This window comes from Erpetoichthys calabaricus, chromosome 8 (genome assembly GCF_900747795.2).
Source record: "Erpetoichthys calabaricus chromosome 8, fErpCal1.3, whole genome shotgun sequence".
Taxonomy (NCBI): Eukaryota; Metazoa; Chordata; class Cladistia; order Polypteriformes; family Polypteridae; genus Erpetoichthys; species Erpetoichthys calabaricus.
The window spans coordinates 3131098-3157827 of NC_041401.2; the positions used below are offsets into that span (position 1 = coordinate 3131098).

The 26730-nt window shown below is 43.0% G+C and overlaps 1 protein-coding gene across 1 annotated transcript in view; it reads right to left on the reverse strand.

Annotated features, from left to right (window-relative positions):
• col5a2a (collagen, type V, alpha 2a) overlaps positions 1-26730 on the reverse strand; it is a 157770-nt gene that overhangs the window by 74983 nt on the left and 56057 nt on the right. Inside the window, exons 6-7 of the mRNA XM_028806192.2 lie at positions 3996-4049; positions 1120-1221 (exon numbers count right to left, since the gene is read on the reverse strand). Of these exons, the coding sequence (XP_028662025.2) occupies positions 1120-1221; positions 3996-4049 (156 nt within the window). The remainder of the gene's footprint in view (positions 1-1119; positions 1222-3995; positions 4050-26730) is intronic.

Consider the following 26730-nt stretch of genomic DNA (forward strand, 5'->3'; position numbering starts at 1 on the left):
AGGGAGAAGGAGTAATGGGAGAAATGGGCAAAAAAGTAACTGTGGTGAAATCTAACAAAAAAGACAAATAAGAGATTAAAAGAAAGATGGAAGAATAAAGGGAGAAAGAGGGAGATGAGAAAGATGATGTAGTAAAAGCAAAAAGTGATGAACAAAATAAGATGAAACAGGACAATAAATGGAGTATAACAAGAGATGGAAAGAAAGAGGGGTGACAAAAGCAATAGATAAGAAAGGTTAAAGAGCACAAGAAGAAAGAAGTCCATCCATCCATCCATTTTCCAACCCGCTGAATCCAAACACAGGGTCACGGGGGTCTGCTGGAGCCAATCCCAGCCAACACAGGGCACAAGGCAGGAACCAATCCCGGGCAGGGTGCCAACAGAAGAAAGAAGTGAGAAAAGTAAAAGAATAAGGACAACAAAGACATTGTAATAAAAAAGTTAAAAGGGGAAGAGTAAAGGGAGAAAGAGATGAAAAGGGGGACTAAGGTGAAAAACAGTAGAAAAAGAAAGAAAGAAAGAAAGAAAGAAAGAAAGAAAGAAAGAAAGAAAGAAAGAACATACGAAGAGAAGAAGTGGAAGAAGTAATGGTAGAAAGAGGTAAGAAAAAGAACTGAGGTGAAAAACAAGAAGCAAAAAAGTCATAACAAGAGATTTTTAAGAAAGAGTGAAGAGTAAAGGTAGACAGAGGCAAAAAGGTAACTGATGTGGAAAATTATTTAAAAAGGAGGACAGCAGAGAAGCAAGAGAGAAAGAGCACCAAAAAGAGATGGAAAGAAACAGGGAGGAGCACAGGGAAAAAACAAGGCAAGAGTGGAGGAAGAAGAAAGAGCAAGGGTAGAAAATAAAGATCAGAGAAGGATGATATATAAAGCAGGATGAGCAAGAGGTTAAGAGAACAGCCTAGAGAGTAAGGGAGTGAGAAATAGAAAGTGGGAAGAGCAAAGAAAGAAATAAAAGAAGCAGAGACAGAGGAGATGATGAAGGAGCAGGAAGACGTTAGTGATCAATAATCAAAGAGTGGGTTCTGGGCGTGGTGCTAATTTCCGATTGGTCCATGTCCCTGTTTGAGAACCAATTCTAGGTGAGATGTGTTAAAAACCAGAGGGTCACCTACCCTGTCTTGGCCGGGATGTGTGGGGTGACCAGGGGGTCCAGGCTCACCAGGCTGACCAGGAACGCCAGGCTCTCCATCGTACCCTGGAGAACCTCGAGGACCCTACATGAGAAAGAAGGACAGGTCAATGGCTTAGATATGTCACCTCACTCGTGTTTATCCATAATGGTTTACTGCAAATGTGCAGGATCTCCATCACCAACACAGAGGTCATTTTCACTTAAAATTTTTAGACGTCCCCCTTTGGGTCTCTGTGTCTGTCAAGGGTATCATCAGCTTTCCCCACTAATTTGGGAGGCCTTTACCATTGACAGGTGCTATATTAACAATCAGTACTGATTGTTGGAGAGCACATGTCGTCTTTGGTGTGTCACTTCTCTTCAGAGGTTTTGACTTGCATGCAATTGCTGTCCCTGCCCAGTTTCCCCAGTTTGACTAGGTCCACCAGGCACCATGCCACCAGATAGCATTGAATTTTGCCTTAAAGGTGCTAAAGGCTGCCCTCTTTCACTCAATGTTTAATCTGACCATTTAAAGAGCAGTGTAAAAGTGTTTGTGGTGAAAAGTGCTATACACACTTTGTGCATGGATTAGTGGGCAGTGATCATGGCATTGGTTAACTAATTGAGTGATGGCATTCACACTGACACTCAGTAGTCCATGACATCTGAACCCACCATTACTTAGGAAAGCAAATAGTCAGCAGGCACTGTGCTGATTCTTGGAAAAGGGGGGCACCATTGGTGCTCATTAAGGAAGGAATCAAAATGAACACTGAGGTTCTGCATTCCAGCAGCTGGAACTTAAATCTGCCATGTGAGGGCGCTGTTGGTAATAACTTGTGATGACTTAGTGCGACCATAGAAGGGTGACAAGTCTAACATGGTGGAATAAGTGTTTCAGGAAAAGAAATGTATCAGCTTCTATAACGGCATGATGCCAGTGAAATCCCATCAAAACCTCGGCAATAGCCAGCAATTTATACATGGGGTAAGGATCAGGTTGTGATCAATTGCTTTAATTATTCAAGTATCTCCACCAACGTTTGCCAGCAGCCATACCACCTGCACTTCAGGACCGGTCACCCACCTGAAGCTAAACACGTTTGGGACCAGCCAGTACTTTAATGGGAGACCAACTAGGGAAAGCTTGCATTGCTGCTGGAAGAGGTGCTGGTGAGGCCAGCAGGGGGCGCTTACCCTGTGGTCTGTGTGTGGATTTAAAAAGCCCCGGTACAATGACAGGGACATTGTGCTGTAAAAATTGTCAGTGCTTCTGACTGACTCTCCTGACTCTCTGTGGTTGTCTTTTGAAAGGTTTTATGTTTCAACCAGGGATCGGGGGGGCTCTCTCAAATGCTGGGGTTTAAATGTCTCTTTTATGTAATATTTGTTCATTTTTTTGTTACCATTGTTGACTATTTAGTTTCTTTATGTCTAGGCATCTTTTCCTATGTTCCTTGTGCTTTCTGGGTGGTTCTTCAAGAGGCGTGGCGACCTGCACATCACCTTTAAGGGACTTCTCAAAACACCATAACGGCTGAGGAAATCCCAAAATCCCTTGTAGTCCATTGTGAATGTGCCAGGGTATTGGTGAGCTCTCCTGTGCTCTTTGGCTCTTTTGATATTTTGGGATTACTGGATTTTGTGACCTTTTGACCACTCTTAGGATTATGTATCGGGACATTTGGGGTTGCCTTCTGTGTCTTTGTGCTCCTCTGAGCTTATGTTAGTTAACAGGGCTTTTTATAAAAATAAATCTTTTATTTTAAAAAATTCTTTGTTGCCCTTTGTGTGACTAGCTGGGTTTTGACGGTTTTCCCCCTCTAGTGGGCAGTTTGAGTATTTTTTGGAACTACTTTGCTATAGAATTCTCCAGTTCATAAACAACAGCAAGGTGTACCCCAATGTACGGATTAAAATAGCCCACCACAACGTGGTCATCCCAGTCTCCAACCATTCCCTGTGTCTAAATGGCTATCGCTTTCACCCCTTCACTGAGTAGTAGATTAATGTGTAGTGAGCAAACTGGCACAAGAATGGCCGCTGTCGCATCAACCACTGTCTTTGTAAAGCACCCTGAGTGTCTACAATATAATTATTTATTTAAAATACTTTGAACCAGTCAACCTCAGTGTTGGCACCCCTGGTCAGGAGCTACTAACCTAGAAGTCGCTGAATTTTGTGCAGTTTTATTTGCTACGTCTTTAAATTCTCTACCTTTGGACATCACAGGCACCTTTATCCAGGGGCATAGCCACAAATTAATTTCAGGGGGCTACAAACATACATGAATCATAATTCAGTCCTAAAATATATTTCAGATGAGGAGTACTGAAGTCAACTCTGGTTATGTAGGGAGTGTGGCAAAGTGGCAAAGGCTTTGGACTTTAAGCTGTGGCTTCATATCCTGCTACTGACAACTCTGTGACCCTGAGCAAGTCACTTCAACTGCCTGTGCTCCAACTGGGAAAAACAAATGGAACTGAACCAATTGTATGCCATTGATGAAGGCATCAGCCCAGTTATAATAATAATAACAATAATAATAATAATTTAGTGGCTTTCCATTCCTTATTAAATGTGGATTGAAAGTCATTGACCCTAAAAAAATCTCCATTATGAACCATCAATGGGGCATCCCTTTGGCATGGCTGGTTTTTCCCTGCTTGACTTGGAGAGACAAAATGCAGTGCTCCAGTGTGTGCCACAGGGGGGCAGCAGAGAGACACGCCTTCCACCTCTGAGAGAGTCCGTCAGAAGTGCAGCTGCTGCAAAACCCCCCACCGCCCCCCCCCCCCTCCCTCCATCCCTCCCCTTCTTCCAGTTGAGTCACCAGATTGTTTGTTTTAAATTTGCGCATCCAGTCACACACACCGGCCTTCCTTTGGATCCGCGTTCTCCTCGTGGGCCTTGACTGCCTGGAGGGCCCTAGAAAGAAGAAAAAGAAGAACAAGACAGGCGTTAGTGATCTGCTTTGTGTTAACTTGACAAGTGAAGGAAAGAGCAGCCAGCCCTCCTAGCCTCCATACTGGCATCCAGACCCGTGGGCAGCACAGTGGTCCCCTGACTCTTTGTTATTGCACGTTCGTCCGGAGGCACTTTGCACCCCCTGCCCAGTGTTCGGGGATCATTGCCTGTCACAGACATTTTGGGTCATCAGTGGTACACGGGTGTCACAGAGTGGTCCCCCTTTTTTCGGGCCAAGCGAAAGAAGCAGAAGACCCCTCAGAACGTAGCACTGGGCGCGTGAGGACGGCATGCTGTCAGTCGGCTTCTGCAGGCTGCCGCATGCCCTGTCATATGTCTGAGTGGAATCAACTCTCATCAGATTAAGAAAGACGTGACGAGAGAAGGGATTAATCCTTTGGATATCTCGGGGGTATACATTAAAATTCACCGAATGTGCTAAAGAAGTGGGCGGATATCAAGTGGGAGGCTCAGTTTACACCGCGTGGCACAGAAGAAGTAGGAAACGAGTAAAGTAATCAGGGTGAAAGAGCAAGGGAGGCCGTCCTTGAGTAGTGGCGTTAACCTGTGTCTGGTGCGACCCCTCATTAAAAACCCATTTAGTGGCACAGAGACAGTAGGAGACAATTATAGACACCAGGGTAAAAGGCGCTTTATAAATTGCTGAAAGAGTAAATAAATACTGCTCTCCTTGGGTACTTGTGCCAGCATGGGTCTGGCTCGAGCCCTCATTAAGGCTATGTCTATCTACACTGCTACGTTTTCGTTTAAAAACGCACACATTGGTCTCTGTTTTCATCTTTTGTCCACACCACCCCTGAAAACACAGACTTTTGAAAATGCTCTCCAGAGCCGCACACTTCTGAAAACGCTGGCTCCAAGTTTTAATGTGGAAGAGTGAAAACGCCGACTTTTGAAGACACAGAATCTGATTGCACTCTGATTGGTGCATGCGTGTTACATAGCCCTTCCCTGATTGGATCCTGCTCATTGCAACATCTAATTCCCTGATTGGTCACTGTGGTGGACAGCCGGAACAACCCCTCTGATGGAAGGACCGGGAGGAGAGGACATGTTCACGGCAACACGAGAGGGCAAACCCCCTGGATTACATTGGGGGCAATGGGTCTGGAACTTAGAAGCTCAACCCTGCTGGGGCCCATGGCTACTGCCAGGGGGGCACCTGGAAGGTTCTGGAGCCCTGGACTGGAAGAGGGTCTGGGAATACATGGAGCACTTCCAGGGGTCCTTACAGCACTTCCGCCACACAAACAAGTGCTACTGGAAGAGGATCGGAGAGCACCTGGAGCACATGCAGGGTGCAGCATAAAAGGAGCCGCCTCACTCCATTCGGGCAGCCAGAGTCAGGAGGTGGAGGACAAAACTTTCTGGGAGTGGAGGTGGCAGAGGAGAAAGAAAGAAAGAAAGAAAGAAAGAAAGAAAGAAAGAAAGAAAGAAAGAAAGAAAGAAAGAAAGAAAGAAAGAAAGAAAGAAAGAAAGAAAGAAAGAAAGAAAGAAAGAAAGGGACTAAGCAGCAGTGTTGTGCTTGCCGACTGTGTACTGTGCTCTGAAGTGGGGAGCAGGAAATTGAGCTGCCCCATGAGAAATAAACAGAGTCATATTTTACACTTGTGTGACCCTGCGCTCGTTTGTGTCCGGGTCTGGGGAGTTGTATGTCCCCGTAGCTTTCACATCACGGAGTGGTGGCTCTGAGGCTAGGGATCTGCACTGGCAATCGGAAGGTTGCCGGTTTGAATCCCGTAAATGCCAAAAGAGACTCTGCTCTGTTGGGCCCTTGAGCAAGGAAGGCCCTTAACCTGCAATTGCTGAGCGCTTTGAGTAGTGAGAAAAGCGCTATATAAATGCAAAGAATTATTATTATTACTCTTCATGGAAGAAAACCATATTCCAAAACAGCGGACATTGGGGAGTTGCATTCCATGGCTCTTCTTGTCTTGCTTACCTGTATGCATCTAAATTGCACTTTGTGTAGTTTTAATGCTGCATATACCGTATATACTTGTGGATAAGTTGGGACTTCATTTTATCGTATCATTTCTGATATTTTATAATGACGGTCGTATAAATCAAATGCAGAATACTCATGCTATTGGTCCAAGAAATTATGATCTGCTAACGCCCACCTGAGAGAGCGTTAACCATGGAGCACACGGCCTTTTTTGTCTTCGTGTTTGTGGCAATGCGCTGTATCAGCGTGTGCTCCTAACCTCTCTCCCTCTCTCTCTCTCTTTCATGCCTACGTGACCACACGGTGATACCCAAACTATTCCGTAGCGACGTTTGCACTGATTTGTGTTTTTTTGCATCTCACACCCTTATACACCTTTATCGTAAGAGCATCCGTTATCTACGATGGAGCGTTCGATCAGAAGAAAATATGAAGCTGGTTTAAAATTAAATGTTGTTGAAGTAGCAAATGAAATTGGCAACTGCGATGCGGCAACAAAATTCAATGTGTCTGAGAAAATGAAGCGAGATTAGAGGAGGCAAGAAGATGAAAAAAAAAAAAAAGTGTCAGATTTTTGAACGGGCGTATAAGTCGGGGTCTGATTTTATGATCAATTTTTCGGGTTTCAAGACCTGACATATACGTGAGTATATATACGGTATGCAAAAAGGCAAATCATTTACTGGTTGCTACAGTGATGTGTTAAATCCCTTGGCCAGTGGCGTTACTGTCCCTTCAAGGACGTTTGCCCAGTACAGTGGAACCTCGGTTCACGAACGTCTCGGTACACGTACAAATCGGTTTACGGCCAAAAAGTTTGCCAAACTTTTGCCTCAGTTCACGACCTCACACTCGGTATACGAACAAGCCAGTTTCCCTTTCGGTTTGTACATGTTCAGTCTCTCCCTGTGCATTTCCTGTGCAGCGAGCGAGAGAGAACGAGAGAGCACGACACACACACACACGCGCACACACACACACACACACACACAGGCAGAGAGAGAGAGAGAGAGAGAGAGGGGCCTGGACGCAGGTAGGAAGGCAGTTAAAGAATGCACTGGGATTGATTTTGTTTTCACTTCTGTTTACAGCGATCAGTTCGTAGTGTGCATTGTTGCAATGTTACTTTTCTTGGTTGTTTATTAAATTATGGATTTTTTCAAATGTTAATTTTTTTCCCTGTGCTTAAAACTAATTAAAAAAAAAGTGTTTTTAGCCAGCGGTTGGTAGCGCTATAGCGCGAACTATTCTCAGTGTTATTCAATGTTTTTACATTTAGTTTACTATTACGCTGTGCATTCTATGGTTTATTTAACTATATTTGTGCTTAAAAACTTAAAAAAAAATATATATTTACATACAGTTCGTATGGTCTGGAACGGATTAATTGTATTTACATACAATCCTATGGGGGGAAATTGCTTCGGTTCACGACCAAATCGGTTTACGACCAGAGTTTTGGAACGATTTACGGTTGTGAACCGAGGTTCCACTGTATAGGTAAATACCTACACCATACTGTCAAAAGTATTGGGACGCCTGCCTTTAAGCACACATGAACTTTAATGACATCCCATTCTTAATACATAGCCTTTAATATGGAGTTGGCCCACCCTTTGCAGCTCTAACAACTTCAGCTCTTCTGGGAAGGCTTTTCCACAAGGTGTAGGAGTGCGTTGATGGGAATTTCTGACCAGGAGAGCATTTGTGAAGTCAGGCACTGATGTTGCATGAGAAGGCCTGGCTCACTCGCAGTCTCCACTCGAATTCATCCCAAAGCTGTTCTTTCAGACTCTGTGCAGGCCAGTCAAGTTCCTCCTCACCAAACTCGCTCCTCCATTTCTTTATAGACCTTGCTTTGTGCACTGGTGTGTGTGCCCAGTCGTGTTGCCATCCCCAAACTGTTCCCACAAAGTTGGGCGCATGAAGGTGTCCAAAATGGCTTCGTGCGCTGAAGCATTAAGAGTTCCTTTCACTGGAATTAAGGGGCCAAACCCAACCCCTGAAAACAGCCCCCCTCCACCAAACTTTCCACTTGGCACAATGCAGTCAGGCGAGTCTCGTTCTCTTGGGCAGACTCATCCATCGGATTGCGTGATTCGTCCCTCCAGAGGACACGTCTGCACTGCTCTCGAGTCCAGTGGTGTTATGGTGGGTTTTACACCACAGCATCCGACGCTTTGCATTGCACTTGGTGATGTCAGGCTTGGCTGCAGCTACTTGGCCATGGAGACCCATTCATTCCATGAGGGTCTCTCTCTACGCTGCACTGTTCTTGAGCTTTTGGGGGTCTGTAGCTATCAACTCTGCAGAAAGTCGGCGAATTCTGCACACTTCAGCATGCACTGTTCCTGCTCGGTGATTTGACATGGCCTACTACTTCGTGGCTGAGTTGCTGTTGTTCCCAATTGCTTCCATTTTGTTATAATACCACTGAAAGCTGACTGTGGAATATTTAGTAGCGAGGAAATTTCACAAATGGACTTATTGCACAAGTGGCATCCTATCGTGGAACCAGGCTTGAATTCACTGAGTTTCTCCTGAGAGCGGCCCATCCTTTCACAAATGCTGAGGTGCTCGATGTTACACGCCTGTGCCCATGGGAGTGATTGGAACGTCTGAATTCAAGGATTTGGAGGGGGGGTCCCAATACTTTTGGCAATGTAGCGTACCTCATACACATCCTTCATCATTTTAGTGGGAACAGAGACACTTTAAAGAATGATTTAAAAACGCTAATGTGGACAGAGATTGTTTCCATTTTTAAAAAAAAAACGCCATTTTTATATGAGAACGTAGTGTTGTGGGCGTGGCCTAAGAATCACCCCAGAAGCCCCCTGTCCACTTGTATAACTCGAATAGCAGGAGTTGGGGTACATAAAACCTGAAATTAGTCAAAACAAGCTGACCTCCCACAATGCCTTGAGCCACTGCCACCCACCAAAGAGCTGCAGGACAAGGTTACATTTACATTCTTATAAAGTAAGGCCACCGGGGGTGGGCACCAAGAAACCCACCACTGAAGCAGGTAATTCTTTGGTTTCCACAGTTACATCTCTCGCGCTTGCCATTTGTCACGTGGTCCCGTGCATCGGCACCAAAACCCAACGGACAAGGGAGAAATGGAGTCCGTATGTTAGCTGATGTCTCGTGCTTGTGGGATTTGTGAAAGGAGCCTAACAAGAACGATTGTGGCATGATGATACCAGACAATACCCACCTCTCATGGCGGACAGTAGTGGGGGATTAGGAGTGACAACCGAGCTAAGGCATCAAGCGGGCATCTACATGGAAACTGTGGGAATGTCTAATCGAATCTGAACACTTTATGAGTGTAAGGAATACTTCAAGAGGGGAGTAACGAGAAGTCGAGCAAAATGACGCCTGTTATTGGCCAACTATAAAGATGACAATATGGAAACTTTCAAGGCAACTTCTTCAGGGAACATGTAATCCTGAATTGCCTCGAAAGCTTGCATGTTGTCATCTTTTTAGTTAGCCAATAAAAGGCGTCTATGTGCTCGACTTCTCATTGCATCCATAATGGCTAACGTGGTACAACACCCTACTACTACAGAGGTGAGTAAGAAATGAAGGACAAGTGGAAAAAGTCTTGGATTTGAGTTATGCATAAAGACGTATGAAAGACAAAGGTTAGCAGCAGAAGGAACCAGACTATTGCGAAACACCCGTTGGAATCAAGTGGTCCTGTTGGTGCCCCCATGTTGCGCTCTGGTACTGTGAAATGTGTAACTAGCACCACAGAATGCCATCACGTAGGATATTCATCCATCCATGCATCCCTCTTCCAAACCTGCTTATCTTGAATTGGGTCGTCAGGAAACTGGAGCCTGTAGCAACAACCACAGGGTGTGAGGCAGGAACAATATCTGGAAAAGGTGCCACCCAATCACATGGGAACACACACACACACACACACACACATACACACAGACTGTATGGACAATTTAGCACTGCCAATCTATCTAAATCTGCACATCTTTGGACTCTGAACATTGAAGAACATGTAAACTCCATCCAGAGGGCACGGAGAATGTGAATCCCTGCCTCTTTATTGCCAGGCAGATGTGCCAACGCTGCACCGCCATGCTGCATCAGTGCCTATAATGAATGTTTTAAACAGGCTGACCAGACATTCATAGTTCAAAAACGGGATACAACATTTGAACAACTTCCTAAGTGGGTTCCATTCACTGGTCAACAAGCATTTTGCTACTGGGATTCTTTCACCTGTACTTTAACAAATTTCACTTGCTGACTCCAAATCTGAAAACCGTTTTTGTCCAGCACGTCCCATTTTTTTAGTTATGATGTTCCAGGTCTTGGACAACTAGGGTGACTGGACAGTAAAGGTGATGCGTTTCAGAATTTAAGAAATAAGTTTGGTCTCGAGAAAAGTGAACCCAAAATGAAGGAAGGTGTTTATGTTGGCCCTGAAATCTGTGAACTGATGCTTGACGAGGAGTTCAAAAGGAAACTGAAGCCCACTAAATTAGAACCCTCATTCGTGCGGATTATCCAGAATTTTCTTGACAGTCACAGAGCACAGAATTATACTGAGCTTGTGGAGAATATGCTGAAAGTATATTAGCTTACAGGAGCCTGAATGTCACTGAAGATGCATTTTGACATTCTCATCTCAACTTTTTTTCCACCAAATCTAAGCGATGTCAGAGATGAGCATGGGGAAAGATTTCTTCAAGATATAAAGGTGATGGAAAACTGATAACAAGAAAAACTCACTCCGAGCATGATGGGTGACTACTGTTGGTTCTTGCAAAGAGAGATGGATGTGCAGTACAAGCGCAAAAGCGAGTGCCTCCAACATTTCTGGGCACGCGGACCTCACTTTCATATTGAGGTAAATTGACAGAAATATACTTTAACGTGTATCTGGTATCGTCTACTGGTTTGATTTCAGAATAAACACATCAAAACAATTTTGGTGGGACAGAGCCCAAACTCCAGATATCGTGTTGATATATTATATATATATCAGTGATGTGTATTACAAAAACCTGACGTGCCAGCTTAATTCCGATTTCATATATGACATCAGTGTAAAAAACTTAATAAAGAGATTCTTTGAAGTTCCCAGAAGCAAACAAAAAATATTTTTTGTAGACCAGTGAGGCGCATAGTAAATTGAAGAGCAGGAGGGCCCCCACCTCGCTTGCAGTTTTTTATTTTTGCGCCTATGTTTGCTGCACAACATACCTTTGTAAAATTACCAGCCGGCTAAAAAGGGAATTTTTGGGAATGTATCAATTTTTACACAAGACATACTAGTAAAAACTCGACTGTTTCGAAAAGAACTGGACATCTGGTCAGCTTATGGTCTCAAATACACAATGCTGCAAAACGAAAGCCACGCCACGTGACACTTCAGACCAGCAGAGCAGCCTGTGGGACCAACATGCACTTCATGCAGAAGCCACCGACTCCAGACGCTGATGTCCACTTAAACGGCAGCAAAACCTTTGGTTACCACCGCTTGTCATTGTTCTATTTGATCTTTATGGAAGTAAATCTAATGTGTACGAGTCCGTCCCGTCTCGAGACCAAAATGGTGAGGGGGGCATTTGATGTGCTAGTGGTGGGCATGGTGTTTTAAAAGTCCACCATGTAACAGTATATCTGACAGAAAGTCAGACGTGTTCAATAATAATACGATTGTGGAGCCAGCAACAACCAGCAACCGAAAAAGTGGACGGTGAATTCGAAAGAATTTAATTAGCAGCAAAAACAGGTCACTAATTAAGGGTTAGAATGAAAACTGGCAGCCACTGCAGCCCTCCAGGACCAGAGCTGGGAACCCCCTGCTCTTGGCGGTTTCAAACTCTGTTTGGCAAACCAAAACATGCTGATGCTGTTTAACTAAACCCATGTTTTTAACAGAAGTGGTGACTGTCACTTTAAACAGATTCCAGAAATTAACAACATTTTACAAAATGACAATATGTAAATACAATGCGATGTGCATGGGCACCAACCATCATCTTTATATATAATAAATTTTAAATCACCTGCCCCTCGTAAACCGTTTCATCTATTGACCTGACATTTGGTACAAATATACTATGTAACATCTACTATCCACTTTCGGGGTGATGACTGACCTCCAAGGTTATTCCTCTTTTTATTTTGATTTTATTGTAGAATCAACTCTGGGCAGCGGCATTGCGGCACATGCGTACGGGCTCCGTTCTCACTCCATACCACCTTCGCTGTCACTTCCCTTACCGTTACATATCTTAAATCATTCTTGATGCTGATTGAAGACTTAAGTGCCAGCTTAAGTGAAAAATTAAGGAAAACGTACTAAGTAATTTATTATCTAACTAACTTATCTAACTGCATTATTATCATTCTTTAATTTAATATTATTTATTGTATCAGTATGCTGCTGCTGGAGAATGTGAATTTCCCATTGGATTAATAAAGTATCTATCTATCTATCTATCTATCTATCTATCTATCTATCTATCTATCTATCTATCTATCTATCTATCTATCTATCTATCTATCTATCTATCTATCTATCTATCTATCTATCTAATTGCAACACAAACGATGACTTAATCAGTTTTAACGCGAAAAGATGCTGACGGAAGAAGAGAAGAAGCGGGCCGCTAGGGTGGAGAAAAGAAGAAGAGCTGCTCAGGAAGCAGCAAGCGCATCAACTGCTAAGTAAACGAATGAAAAACGTACAGAGAAAGAGGATGAAAACTAGGAATGCTCAACTTAAGTGGATTCATGTGCATTTTGCCGTTACTGGTTATTCTTATAATTGTTGTTATTTTTATGTATTTAGTGGACACCTTAATCCATTGTGACAGATAGAGGGCGCTGTCGTCCTCTTGAACCCTCTGACTTGACTCCAGACACCAGGTAAAAGTCCAAATATTATTTTTATTTGAACAATAACGTGCACAAAGCACCCTCCACTCCACAATACTCATAAATCACCAATAATCAATCAATACAATCCTCCACACTCCCAGACGCGTTGCCACCCTTCCACCCAGCTCAGCGCAACGTCTGGGATTTCCCATCGTCCTTTTATAGTCCTTGACCCGGAAGCGTTTCGCCCTCTCTGTCCACGTGACTAGGAACACTTCCGGGTCATATAAAAACTCTTCTTCACTCCGGAAGCACGTCATTCTTCCTGTTGCTATGACTACGACGTACTTCCAGGTTATAGGGCACATAATAGTCTCTGGGCCTTCCTGCAGCGTCCCCTGGAGGTTCCCCTGGTATCCAGGAGGGCTGTGATGAAAAACTCCACTGTCCATGATGCCCTGCTGGAACTCGGGGCACCTCTGTGTTGCATGAAGGGCTCCACCTGGCGGCCTGGGGGTATTGGCCGGGTTAAAAGGCCGGCCATGTCCCACACCAGCAACAACAATACTACTACTAAATACAAACACCTCTCAGATAGGCATGCATTAAAACTTATAATAAAATTCCGCACCTCTCATTTTATTTATTCACCGCCATCAGTGACTTAACTATTACATTCGTTATAATTGCATTTTACCACCATGACTGTTCTTTAGCGCAACTCCAGCATTTCTTACAATTTTTTTTAAAGGTAGTGTATAAATAAGGCACTGAATGTGCATGTAACTTTTAAGGGTTCATACTTAACCTTTTTTTGTTTTACTATTTCATATGGTGTATTTTCTTGTTGAACCATCTCGTGCCCACCACATACTATCTCGTAACATTAAATAATTGTTAAGCGAGATGTCCTACTCACAGAAAATGATATACAGTCGCCACAATGGTGGTGCTCATCTGAACGTATGGGCCACACGTACAACAACAGCTGTATTTGGCGGGCACGAGAAAGTCCTCCTACCCTAAAAAAATACACCACGTCTCCTCATGGGAAATGTAAAAAAAAAAAAAAAAGTTACACGACCATGCCAGCCTTAGCAGCGTGCTGACTGCGGTGTTTGCCTCGTCCCCTCACTCCACACGCCGGACAAGCACGATAGCGTGGGTAGGAGGACTTAACATGATATTGCGAGTGGACTCAGGGTTATACCTTAGCTCGGCTGTATGATCTCTTGGGCCAGGGCTGTTATGAGCGGAGAACTTTAATTTTCTATTTTTCGCTTCAGAGCAGAGGGTTAAACATTATTAATGCCACCCTGGCACAAGAGCGCTGCAGCTGCAGTTAGTTAAGAGTCCGGATGGCAGATGCGTGTCACGTCAAGAGTAAAGCAGGCTAAAATAAACAGAGACTTCCTTCTGCTGGGTTCATATTTAAGCCTGTTTTCACACATACCAAAAAACTTCATTGTCTTTTTCTGCGGTTTGGTACGGAGAGCTATTGGAAATTCCAGTCGTGAACGTCCTGAAGTCGGAGCTCCGAGTCAGAGAATTCAGAGAAATCAAAGCTACCTGGATTCCCCGAGTTGGATGGTAAGCACTGACCGTTCACAACAGTCCACTGTATCAAGTAAAACAAATATAACCAGGATCAGTCAGAAGTGACATGTTGTATTGCATTTGGAGTGATGTGACGGTTAGTCTGCTCTTGATTTTATGAGAAATAAAAATGACCTTTAATTGCTTTTTTTAAAAAAAAAAAAATACAATTCTCACAGAATTACAGCACAAGAACGCAACGTTAGGCTCAACTCAGTCCTGGCCCTCCCAATAGTTGCAGGATTTTGTTCCTAAACATATATCACTGCAGTCCACAGCCTCTCCATTGGAGCTCCAAGTAGGTGGAGTTGACACCAACGGGCATTTGGGCAATGCCTGGTGGGCCACAGACTCTTGTCTGGTCATGGGCCGGAGAAGCACAATGATGCAAGAACATCTTGAGGAGTTCATGTTGATGTCAGAGGAGAAAAGTATCCTAGCCAAACTTGACACTAACAGTATTGTTGATGATGTGGCTGCTAAAAGCAGCAAACTGTGTAAGCTCCTAGCCTACTAGGGTACCGGCACTTGGACATTGACATTTGACAAGTACTCTAATTAAACGTGTAAGCCAGGTTACTAAATTTTTATTTTTCATTAAATTTTATTTCTAAGCATGTCGTCAAATTTTAAGTTGTGTCTAAACAACAGTGTACAGATTAAGTTTGGCAACAGTTTAGACAGAGTTCATATCATATGCTCATAGCAAACAGTGAGCCGCATACTCATCACAAATTTTAAGAAAATGACAATGAATAATGGGCCGAGTGGGTCGACCTCATCACCTCACTCGCTGAAGGATGCCCGGGCCGGTTTTGAGAACCAGTCCGCTCCTGCTCAGCAGTCAAGCTGCAGACCTCATGAGCTCCGCCCAATTACACGAGGGTTAAGATTAGGGTTGCTGGGTTGGGCGGGGCTTATTTGACATAAACAATGCCAACCGTCCATTAAGTCAGCTCCAGGTACCTGGAGCAACAGCGTTGAGGCTCTCTGGGCTGCAGAGATGTCCTTTTCTTTGACTGATTGTGAAACTGCTGAGCCATTTTCCTCTAACTGCTCTAATTTCATTACCTGGTCTTTTTTCCTCTTCTTTTATTCTGCATGCAGAGAAGCACAGCAGGATGATTTTTATATTTATAAAATGTTTAGAAATGTTAGCAGTTTTGCTGCGAAGGTTTAACTCTGTTTTGTTGTATTCCTAGTGATGTTTCATAGCTTTCTCCTTTAATCCTAACCTAAAGTAACAGTGGGCAGAGCAGACATGGGGGCAAATGACATCCATCCATCCATTATCCAACCCGCTGAATCCGAACACAGGGTCACGGGGGTCTGCTGGAGCCAATCCCAGCCAACACAGGGCACAAGGCAGGAACCAATCCCAGGCAGGGTGCCAACCCACCACAGGGAGCAAATGACAATAAATGCTTAATGGCTGGAAATACTTGAGCATCAAACCCAGGGGTGCTGATATGGGGGGTGTGGGTCGAGAACACTTGTCCTGAGCTTGGGGCTTGTGGGGGGGGGGGGGGCCAGGGTGACCTGTGCAGAAATTCATTTTTGTTTTGTAAGAACACCACCCATAACAATATTGATAAGCAAGGCAGCATTAAAAAAACAACCCCTTCACTTTCTGCAAACTTTATTGCCTTTTAGATTTAATTTTAATTGGACACATTTCTCATTTTTACTCTCTCGTATACAGACTATAGGGAAAGTATTGTAATCGTCCAAAAATTCGATGTTGAGATTTTGATGAATCTCGATGTTTTAGACATCCCTGAGTCCGAAAATATCACTTTTGGAATTATGTCTGTGCGTGTGTGTGTGAACATGATAACTTGAGTACGCTTTCACTTAGGTCAACCAAATTTTGCATACGAGTATGAGGTACAAAACGTTGATGTTAAGAGTGGTGTTCCACAGGGCTCAGTGCTATTTTTAATATATATAAATGGTTTAGATAGGACTATAAGTAACAAGCTGGTTAAGTTTGCAGATGATACCAAGATAGGTGGATTAGCAGATAATTTGGAATCCGTTATATCATCACAGAGGGACTTGGATAGCAGACAGGCTTGGGCAGATTTGTGGACAATTAACTTTAATGTCAGCAAATGTAAAGTATTACACATAGGAAGTAAAGTAGATCTGAACACACAATGGGCAGTTGGAAAATCGAGAGTCCACCGTATGAGAAGGAGTTAGGAGTCGTAGTGGACTCTAAGCTATCAACTGCTAGACAGTGTTCAGAAGCCATTAAGAAGGCTAACAGAATGTCAGGTTCATGCTTATATAGCGCCTTGACGTGTGCAGTACAATTCACAGGAGGTTCTGCTCAAGCTTTATAACACACTGGTGAGGTCTCATCTGGAGTACTGGGTGCAGTTTGGGTCTCCATAAAGACATAGCAGCACAAGAGAAGGTCCAGAGAAGAGTGACTAGGCTGATTCCGGGCTACAGGGGATGAGTTATGAAGAAAGATTAAAAGAGCTGAGACTTAAGGAGATGAAGAGGAGACCTGACTGAAGTGTTGAAGGGAATTGGTCCAGTGGATCGAGTGAAACAAGTTCATCAAGAACACGGGGACACAGTTGGAAACTTGTTACGGGTAAATTTCGCACAAACATTAGGAGGTTTTTCTTTACACAAAGAACGATAGAATCTTGGAATAAGTGACCAAGTAGTGCGGTAGACAGTAAGACCTTAGGGACTTTCAAACCTCGACTTGATGTTTTTTTGGAAGAAATAAGTGGACAGGACTGGCGAGCTTTGTTGGGCTGAATGGCCTGCTCTCGTCTAGAGTGTTCTGATATCCTAATGTAGATTTCTATCAACTTTTGGGTTATTTCTGCGAAACCAGAAGTGGTCCATTACCTTTTATTCATGCCGCTGCACAGTCCGATTTATTCAACATTACTTTTATAATAATTGTTCAATATATTATTAATTTGATTTGATGCTGATGGTTCTTTAATGTACATAATATAAAAATATAATCATTGTCTTGCGGTTTACTCCTCTAATATCTATCCATATATCTGAGTATATGAGATTCAAGTCGAGACGAGACCACTCCCGATTTTTACCAATCGATCTACTCTCAATAACCCATCATGACAACTGAAAACATGTTTTCAGAATGGTTTGCAAATTTATTATAAATCAAAAATTGAAATCTTCCATTCCTAGAAGAACTCAGTCCCTTTGCTGTTACCCTCCAAATTGCGCTCAGGTGCATCCTGCTTGCTTTAATTCACCTTAAGATGTGCATAGAACTTGACAGGAGTCCACTGTGACCGAATGGGCATCATTTGGAAAGGCACATGTGGACCTGCATACAGAAGAAGGTCTCACAATTCACACTGCATGTCAGGACAAACATCAAGCCATGAAGTGCAAGGAACTCTTTACAGACCTCCACCATCAAATTGTGGTTACCACATAAATCAGGGTTTAGGGATACAACTGTTTCTAAAGCTTTAAATACTCTCGGGAGCACAGCGGCCTACAGAAATTTGAACTATAAAAAGTTTGGAACAACCAGGACTCTTCCTAGAAACTGAGTAACCGGATAAGGAGGAGTGTGGTCAGGGAGGTGACTAAGAACCTACAGGTGACTTTAATGAAGCTTCTGAAGTCCTCAACTGTGATGGGAGAACCTGTCAGAAAGACCGCCATCTCAGTAGCACTCCATCAATCAGGCGTCTATGGCAGAGTGGCTAGGCAGACGTTACTCTTGAGTAAAAGGTATAGAACAGCAAGAGAACATGAAGGAAAAGATTCTCTGATCTCATGAGACAAACATGGAACTCTTTGGGCAGAAGTCCAAGCACTACACTTGGTGAGGACCAGGCGCTGCTCGCCACCTGCCTGATACCATCCATACGGTGAAGTACGGCAGTGGCAGCATCCTGATAACAGAACAGGGAGACCAGTCTGAATTGAGGCCAAACACACAGAGGCCCTTGAAGAAAACCTGCTCCAGGGAGCACGTGACGGGCCACCTTTCAGCACGACAGTGACCTGAAGCATACAGCCAAGAAAACGTCGGGGTGGCTTCAGGACAAGTCTGTGAGCGTCCACCTCACGCCCAGACTTAAACCCCATAGAACACGTCTGGAAATTCGAAGCATTATGGCAGCTAATTATTAAGCCAATGGTGCTATAAGGGCATTGATGTTGTAGCCAGGTGATTCACGGTTACCTTTTAATGTCAACATTTTTTAATTGTATGATCTTCTGTTGCACTGGACGGTATATTTAATGCTATTTGTCTACTGGTGTCATTGCACGCCTGTTTGATCGACACGACTTCTGCACCACGTTGCGCTCTTTGGCATATTTGTTGCACGTCTAAAATGCTGTGGATTTGATTACCGCTGAAATCAAACCACCATCCCCCCAGTCAAAACCAAGTGCTCCTCCCATCATAGCATTTTTAAAATGTTTTTTTAGGGCCCCCCCATTTTGATTTTGAGGCTTACAGGGGGTCTGAATCGTTAATTAGCGGGTGTCAGACTCCCAGGACCTCCACCCACTTCTCACCTTGGACTAACCTCAGTTGCAGAGGTGTTGGGTGAGGCCTGCGGCTTTTAGATCGTAAAGGGTTTTGCAGATGAATGAGAAGGAAATAAAAGAAAGAAAAGGCCTACAGGGCAGAGAATTTGAACAGCGGCGTACTTGAGAACAAAGAAACTCAAGACGAGTAGCAAACAGAGAAAACCAGAAGAAGAAGAAGAAGCAGCAGCGGTGGGCACTGAAAGGCAAGGTGGGAGTGGAGGGATGAATGAAAGACAAGAAACATGAAAGCTTAAGGGGGCGAAAGAAAGGAGACAAAAAGAAGAAGAGGAAGATGGGAAAATCAGGAAGGAAAGGAAACTAAAAGTTCAGGGCAGTGCAAGGGAGGAACAAGAGGGAGAAAGAGGATCAGAAACATTCTGCACAAAAACGGAGTGAAATCAGAGGAGGCAGAAGGCTGGCTGACAGAAGAGGAGAGATGAAGAATAGGAATACAAAAGTGACTAGATCTGCAAACCTAATTATGGAAAGAAGAAGTGATGCAGTGGGTAGCAGCATCCCGGGTTCAAATCCCACGTCTGGATGGGGTCAAGGTGGCGTTTGCGTGTTCTCCCCACGTTCATGTAGATTTGCCTTGCACATCTCCAAAGATGTGCAGACTCCATGGACTGCTAAACCTAAACTGGCCCTGTGCATACAAGAGGTTCCTAAGATGGACTGACGCCACATCCTGGGTTCGGTTCCTACCCAGTGGTATAACTGCAGGCAGCGTGGGCATGGTTGTTGTTTCACCAGACTTTATAATTAATAGGTTTTGCCTACTTGACATCAGAATTAAGAGATTATTAGTGTCCTAATTCTCACACTTCAGGTCAGGTCAGGTCAGGTCAGGTCTGGTCAGGTTGGGGAGCATGCACTGGTACCCACCACATGACGAAACAGCTCGGGATCCTGGACGGCAACCCACCAGGCAGACATGCGGTCCGACCAGTTCCATCCATCCATCCATCCATCCATCCATCCATCCATTTTCCAACCCTTTGAATCCGAACACAGGATCACGGGGGTCTGGTGGAGCCAATCCCAGCCAACACAGGGCACAAGGCAGGAACCAATCCTGGGCAGGGTGCCAACCCACCGCAACCGACCAGTTCCACTGTTCAGAAATGACCACCTAACTGCTGCAGCCAGGTGTTACATTGGCATTGCCTTGACCTGGTCTTCAATAAAGCTTTATTATGATTATTGAACTTTTCATGTAGTTTACATGTTTAATATTTCTCATTGAATTCAACTTCATATTACATGAGCCTCATTTTGTTGCTAACTGTTCCTAACTTTGACCCAGTGCTGTCAGTTCAGTCTCCAGCTCCCCATAACCCTGAACCAGATGCGGCAGGTTGAAAAAAAAGCTGATTATCTCCCTCTACCCATGAATGTCGACTTTAGTTGACATCTGCCCTCAACAGAAGTCGACATTAGCCCTAAAAGAGTTAAATACAAAACATGAAAAAATCAGATCAATAGAAATTTATCTGAACAACAACACTTATTTCTATAGCACAAAGTGCTTTACAGGATAAAGAAAGAGAAAAAAGATAAAATATATAAGAAAATAAAATTAGGCAATAGATTAGGCCAGTAGACAGAGTATATTATAGTATTATCATATTATTAAACGCTCTGGCCATAAGTTTTAATTTCGACAAAAGACTAGATAGAATACTGTACGTCTTATTGAAATTTGACGTCACTGTACCACGCATAGAATAATTAAAACCAGCATCACTAACATTACTAAAATACTAAATGGTCTGACTCTGACCGAAAAGGCTCATAGGGTATTGAAGCGTTTTGAAAGTAACAGCGATAATTAACGAGACACTGCCTTATTATGGAACTACGCAGTGTTAATTAATGGATATTTCACAATGCTCTCACGGACCCCTGCCATATCCTTCGTGGACCCCATTCGGTCCACGGACCACAGTTTGAAAACCGCTGGATTAGAGCACCATCCAGGCTGCAATCGTGTGATCTTAAATTACAGGCTGTTGTTGATCCCACCTGCTTCTATCCTGTAGCTGTTACCCATAATTCCAGTTGTGGGGCATCTTATAAAATTAGTCAGGATGCAAACCTTAAATTACTTTACAACCAAAAAAAAAAGTGTGTGTGTAATTAGACCAAGAGATAAAACCAGATCCTCCACTCTAATTAACATAGATTAAAAGTAAGGTCCGTTGGCCAGGGAGGACAGAAAAAAAAAAAAAAAAAAAAAACTCCAGACAGCTGGAGAAAAAAATAAAATCTGCAGGGGGTCTGAGGTCACGAGACTACCCAGCCCCCTCTAGGCATTCTACCCAACATAAATGACCTTAATCAGTCCTCATGGTATTCAGGGTTCACATGGAAGAACTTGGTGATGATGGTCATGTGGACTTCTGGCCTTTAATCCATCAATGAAAGAAAGAAAGAAATGTGAATAAAGAAATCAAAATGGAAAGAAGAGGCAGCACTACAACTGTGTGAAAAAGGGGAAGCCACGGGATGTGATGGGCCCCTAATAGACTTGTGGGGTCCCAGGCTGTGTACCCGTGATGGCACCACACTAGTGCTGTATCAAGACCAGACTATGTAGTTGCAAACTTTCACACTTAATTCCTGTCCTTGCCTATTTGAGTTTAGGTGACTCCAAAGCTTTGACATCACACTTTTCCACGTTTCTATCAGAAGCTCAGAGGCCCCCATACCCATTAACTTCACCCAGCTTGCTGCTATGCATTCACCACACAATTAAAGGGGCAAAGAACAGGGAAGAAGGATCATTGTTGTTTTTAACCTCATGAACTGGCTGGTCTCCATAAATGTGGAATGTTCGATTGCTTTCAAATATGTTGGATGAACTTTTCTATCAGTCTAAGTAATGTACTCTGAAATACGGCGTTAAAACTTCCAACCTCATCACGCATTCTTGGAAACACCAAGTTAAATCAAATCAAAATGACTGTGGTTGCCAGGCATATTATAAGACTCTTGCAAATATTATTGGCTTCAGGGCTTATGAAAAGCCTTGAAAGTCTTCTACCGTTACCCTTCACTGTAAACCGCATCTTACAGAATTCCAAATCTGACTTTAATACCATGTTAGTACATTCATGCTTTTGAGGAGCTCTTATCAGATCCTAAATCTTGCATTGTCGCTTCATGGAAAAAGGTGGAACCCTCAGTCAGGGAAATCCTATCTTCACTAAGTGTAGAATTAACAAAAACCGAAAACTGTATTTTGCCCCTACAATAATTTAAACTACCGCAGTTAGTCGCACCTTGCTAGAATTGCCTCTTTAAGTATCATTTCCTTGTTTTGCTCTTTTTCCAATTTCTTAGATACACAAAAGCTGGCGAGTTAACCAGCTGAAAAGTCTGTGATAATTTTGACACTTCGTCTGCTTTTTCAGGCACAGGTTACTCAAAAAGAAAACTGGTATATAATACCTGGTCAGATGTTGGGCAATATTCATACAGAATGTCTAATCACAATGTGCACCACACACTTAAGCACAAGTTCAATATACTATGGTAAACGTAATGGATGGGCTGGTATCTCGACTGGGATGGAGAGTGATTCCTTAGGGCCACAAGTCCATTATGGATAGAGAGTGTGGATGGCTGCACATCCCGGCCAGGATGAATCCTATATAATGGCTGGAGGAGTACTGCCTGCCAAAGACAGTTTATCCCCAGAGTATGAAAGGCTGCAGTGCTCCTCTGGCATGACTACAGTTTAGACACCTGTGGGGCTCAAATACTGTCATGTGAAGCCTGAAAATGAAGAAGACTGATTTAAGAACATTTATGTTAGGTAGAATGCTCAGTGGGGGCTGAGCGGTCTTTTTGGCCTTGGAACCCCTGCAGATTTTGTTTTTTCCCTCTAGCCTAACTGGATTTGCTTTCGTTTTTTCTGTCTGCCCGGCCATCTGACCTTACTTTTCTTTGTGTTATTCTTTAATATTATTGCCTTATCTAATTTGTTTTTCACTTTATGTAATTTTTCATTGTCATTTTGTAAAGCATTTTGAGTTACATTGTTTGTCTGATAATGTGCTAAATAAAGAAATGTTGTTGTTGCATGGGAAGTGTAGGTCTGCGAGTCAGTCCTGTAGGGTTCTTCATGTGCTGGCAGAGTTATATCCCTCGTTTTATGGCGGTTCCATCTGACCCAGAAAGGCTTTATGCATGCAGTGGTCTGACACCAGAAGCACTCCAAGGTCCAACATGAAAGGAACAACCTCAGTTGGGAATCGGAGTCTGGAGGTGGTGGACAAAGCTCACCTGGAAGAAGTGGAGGAAGGGAAGAGAGGAGAAAGAAAAAGAATTGTGTTTTGGAAGAAAACCTTAAAAATATTGTTGCGAATGAAAGGCTTTCTGAATCCAGGACTGGTGTTCGGGTGGTTGTTTCTGAGGTTTAAAGTTCTGAGATGCCCCCTACAGGTCACAATACTCACATTGTGAAAAATTTAATACCAGATTTGGAGAACATCTGCAAATATATCAGAGAGTGCTCAGAAGTAACACAGCATGGAAGCAAATCATATCATCTTTCAGTGTGTGCTTTAGTACAAGTAATAACATGGCCAATATTGAAAAATAAATAAAAGTTAAATGTATCAGATGATCTTGTTTGAATTGATCAGAACTAGAAATTAAATGACTGATTCACTACTGTCCTATACTTTACTCTTAATCAGGACAGATGCTACATGTATGCCTTTTATGATTTACTTCTTTTGTAACAGTTAAAACTTACATGTTTCTTGTGTGTCTGTAGCAGTTTGTACAATCCATATGGGTGTACATTTTATAACATTCCCCACCTTTCTAAATCGGTTAGATCTGCTCATGAGGTGGTATAAACTTTTACTTAAATTTACTCCCTTTTTTTGGCTACAAGATGCCCACCATGACAGCACTTAGTGTTAGTACGCAGCTCAGTGCTAAACCAGACAGACAGCCGTGTTTATATGAATATAGCCTAAGACAAGATAATTTCTAAATGATAATGCGCTGAATGGACATGGACACTGACCTGTGGAGTCCAATAAAAAAAAACTATTAACTGGAGCTGTGTGAAGGAAGAATTTCAAAATTACCAAAAAAGGAAAGATGCTTGAGATGTAAGTGTATTGACATAAAAAAGTATAAGTAACAATAATATTAATAATTCGGCGGAGATAAGTTCACCAAGTTCAATCCATGAAACCAAGCAAAGGCCTCTCATAGAAGTGGCAAAAGAAATCAAGAGCAAGTACTTGCCTGCTGAAACCATCACTAAAGCTGAGAAGATCCAGTTGCTGGGAAAAAGCCATTGCCTGATCAGTTTTACCATAGTCTTGACAGAACAATGGTGGAAAAAAGTGCATTTGTGGCATGGCTGATCAGCTCTTGGTGCAAGAGAAAGTCTGAAAGCATAATCATTCCAGGCACTCAACACTGCGTACCAGCAGTGGAACATCTTGCAGTAGCAGGATGACAGCAAGTGCAGAAATTCTAGCAAGTCTGAGGAAACTACCGGCCATATCACCTTTGGGTGACCACGCTTGCTTCTACACAATGCATAAACCAGCACAGCAAGGTTTCCAGCTATCTGTACTGGTCAACCTGTGGTGTGTGGGGTGGTCAAATGCCTGAGAAATGATACCAGCACACATTGGAGGCTATTTCTGATTCAGCTTCAGTCTCTCCAGGTCCCACTGTAATCAGGGTGTGGCTGTAATCAGCTGCACCAGTTCAGCCACAGGGTGAGTGAGTAACAGTGAGACGGGGGTCGAAGAAGCCAAAATTTAGTCCCTCGGCTCCCAAGTCACTAATTCAGACTCAGAACAGATTCTTAGCACTCTGCTGTGCACCTGTGGATCCTGAGAAGAATAAGGTGCTCATATTTGGTGATTCCATAGAGCAGAATGTTAGAATTCCAAACTATGATAAACCAGTAGTTAATGTTAAATGCCTCCTAGGGGCGAAGATTTCTGAAATAGAGGTCCAATTGGATTGTGTCTTTGATGATGAAGTGTCTACCTTATTACTGCATGTCAGCACTAGCGAAGTGAGATATGGTGTCCCACAGTGGTTAGTACTGGGATTTTTACTGTTTTCACTGTACATGCTTCCACTGGGATCTATCATTAGAAAACATAATGTTAATTGTCACTCATACTCAGATGACACCCAGTAATACCTTTCTTTTAGACCAAACAAAGTTTCTCCAAAGTTGCCTTTAGTTAAATGCGCTAGTGAGTTAAAGGAGTGGATAGGTGAGAACAACTTGTCTTTGCTACACACAAATAAAACAGATGTTAATATTGGAGGGAATGATGATGATCGCAACAATATTTTGTCATCATTTAACTCAGTTGGTATCACTGTTAGTTTTACTGAATCAGCCCAGAATCTCTCCATTATCTTTGACTCTAGCATGTCATTTAAAACACACATTATAAAACTGTCCAAAATATGTTTCTTCCATCTTAAAAATGTTGGGAAATTAAGGTGTTTTCTAAATATACGGGATACTGGGAAATTAATTCATACATTTATTTCTAGTAGGATTGACTACTGCAATTATACAGTTTCCAATTAATCCAAAATGCTGCTGCCACAATCATTACAAGAACAAGAAAATACAAACACATAACTCCAGTTCTTAAATCCTTACACTGGCTCCCAGTTAAGTTTAGGGCAGATTTCAAAATCCTATTTTTTAACATATAAAGACTTAAATGGCCAAGGCCCGGCTTACTTATCCGGACTTATCATTACATACAAACCAGAAGCTCACATTAAGATCTCAAGATGCCGGTCTGCCTATAATTCCAAAGATTAATAAAATAACAGTGGGAGGTCAAACTTTTAGTTAAAGGACCCCAAAGCTGTGGAATGGTCTGACTGGTACTATAAGAGATGCCCCCTCAGTCTCAGCTTTCAAATCCTGGCTGAAGATTCACAGCTTCAGTTTAGCCCACCCTGACTAGAGCTGCTGATTAACTGGGCAGACTGCATCTCTGCTGTTATGCAATGAAATGTACGTTTCTCTTCTTGGTACTCACATGTAGCACTTGGTGTCACTGCCCTAATGCCAAGTTGTTTGCCTGCCTAAGGAAATGTCATCTCTGATAGAGGAGTACTGGAATTGTCAGGAATAAGGGTCCTTTCATCAGATTGGCCGGCCCAGCACTGACTCAGCTGTGGAATGGGCAGTAGGAAGAAGGCAGCTTGATGGCCGATGTCTCCAGGACTCTGAACAAATCATAATCCTATTATGTGATATAATCTTCTCTTGCATTTTGCTCTGTACTTGTACTATTACTACTGTACTATTGTATTGATGATTACTTGTGTTCTGTTCTGTGTATTGTGTTGTATTCAACCCATTTTTTTGACACCTACTGCATGTCCAACCTACCTGGAATGGGGTCTCTCTCTGAATTGCCTTTCCTGAGAGTTCTTCCATTTTTTCCATACAAGGGCTATTTTTGGAAGTTTTTTCTTGAGAGTTTGGGGGGGCTGTCAAAAAGATGGGCCTGTTAAAGCCCATTATGGTACTCCTTGTGTAATTCTGGGCTATACAAAAATAAATTGAATTGTATTGCTGTCAACATCACGTGGGACATGGCAGTGTAAGCTAATCTTACCATTTCA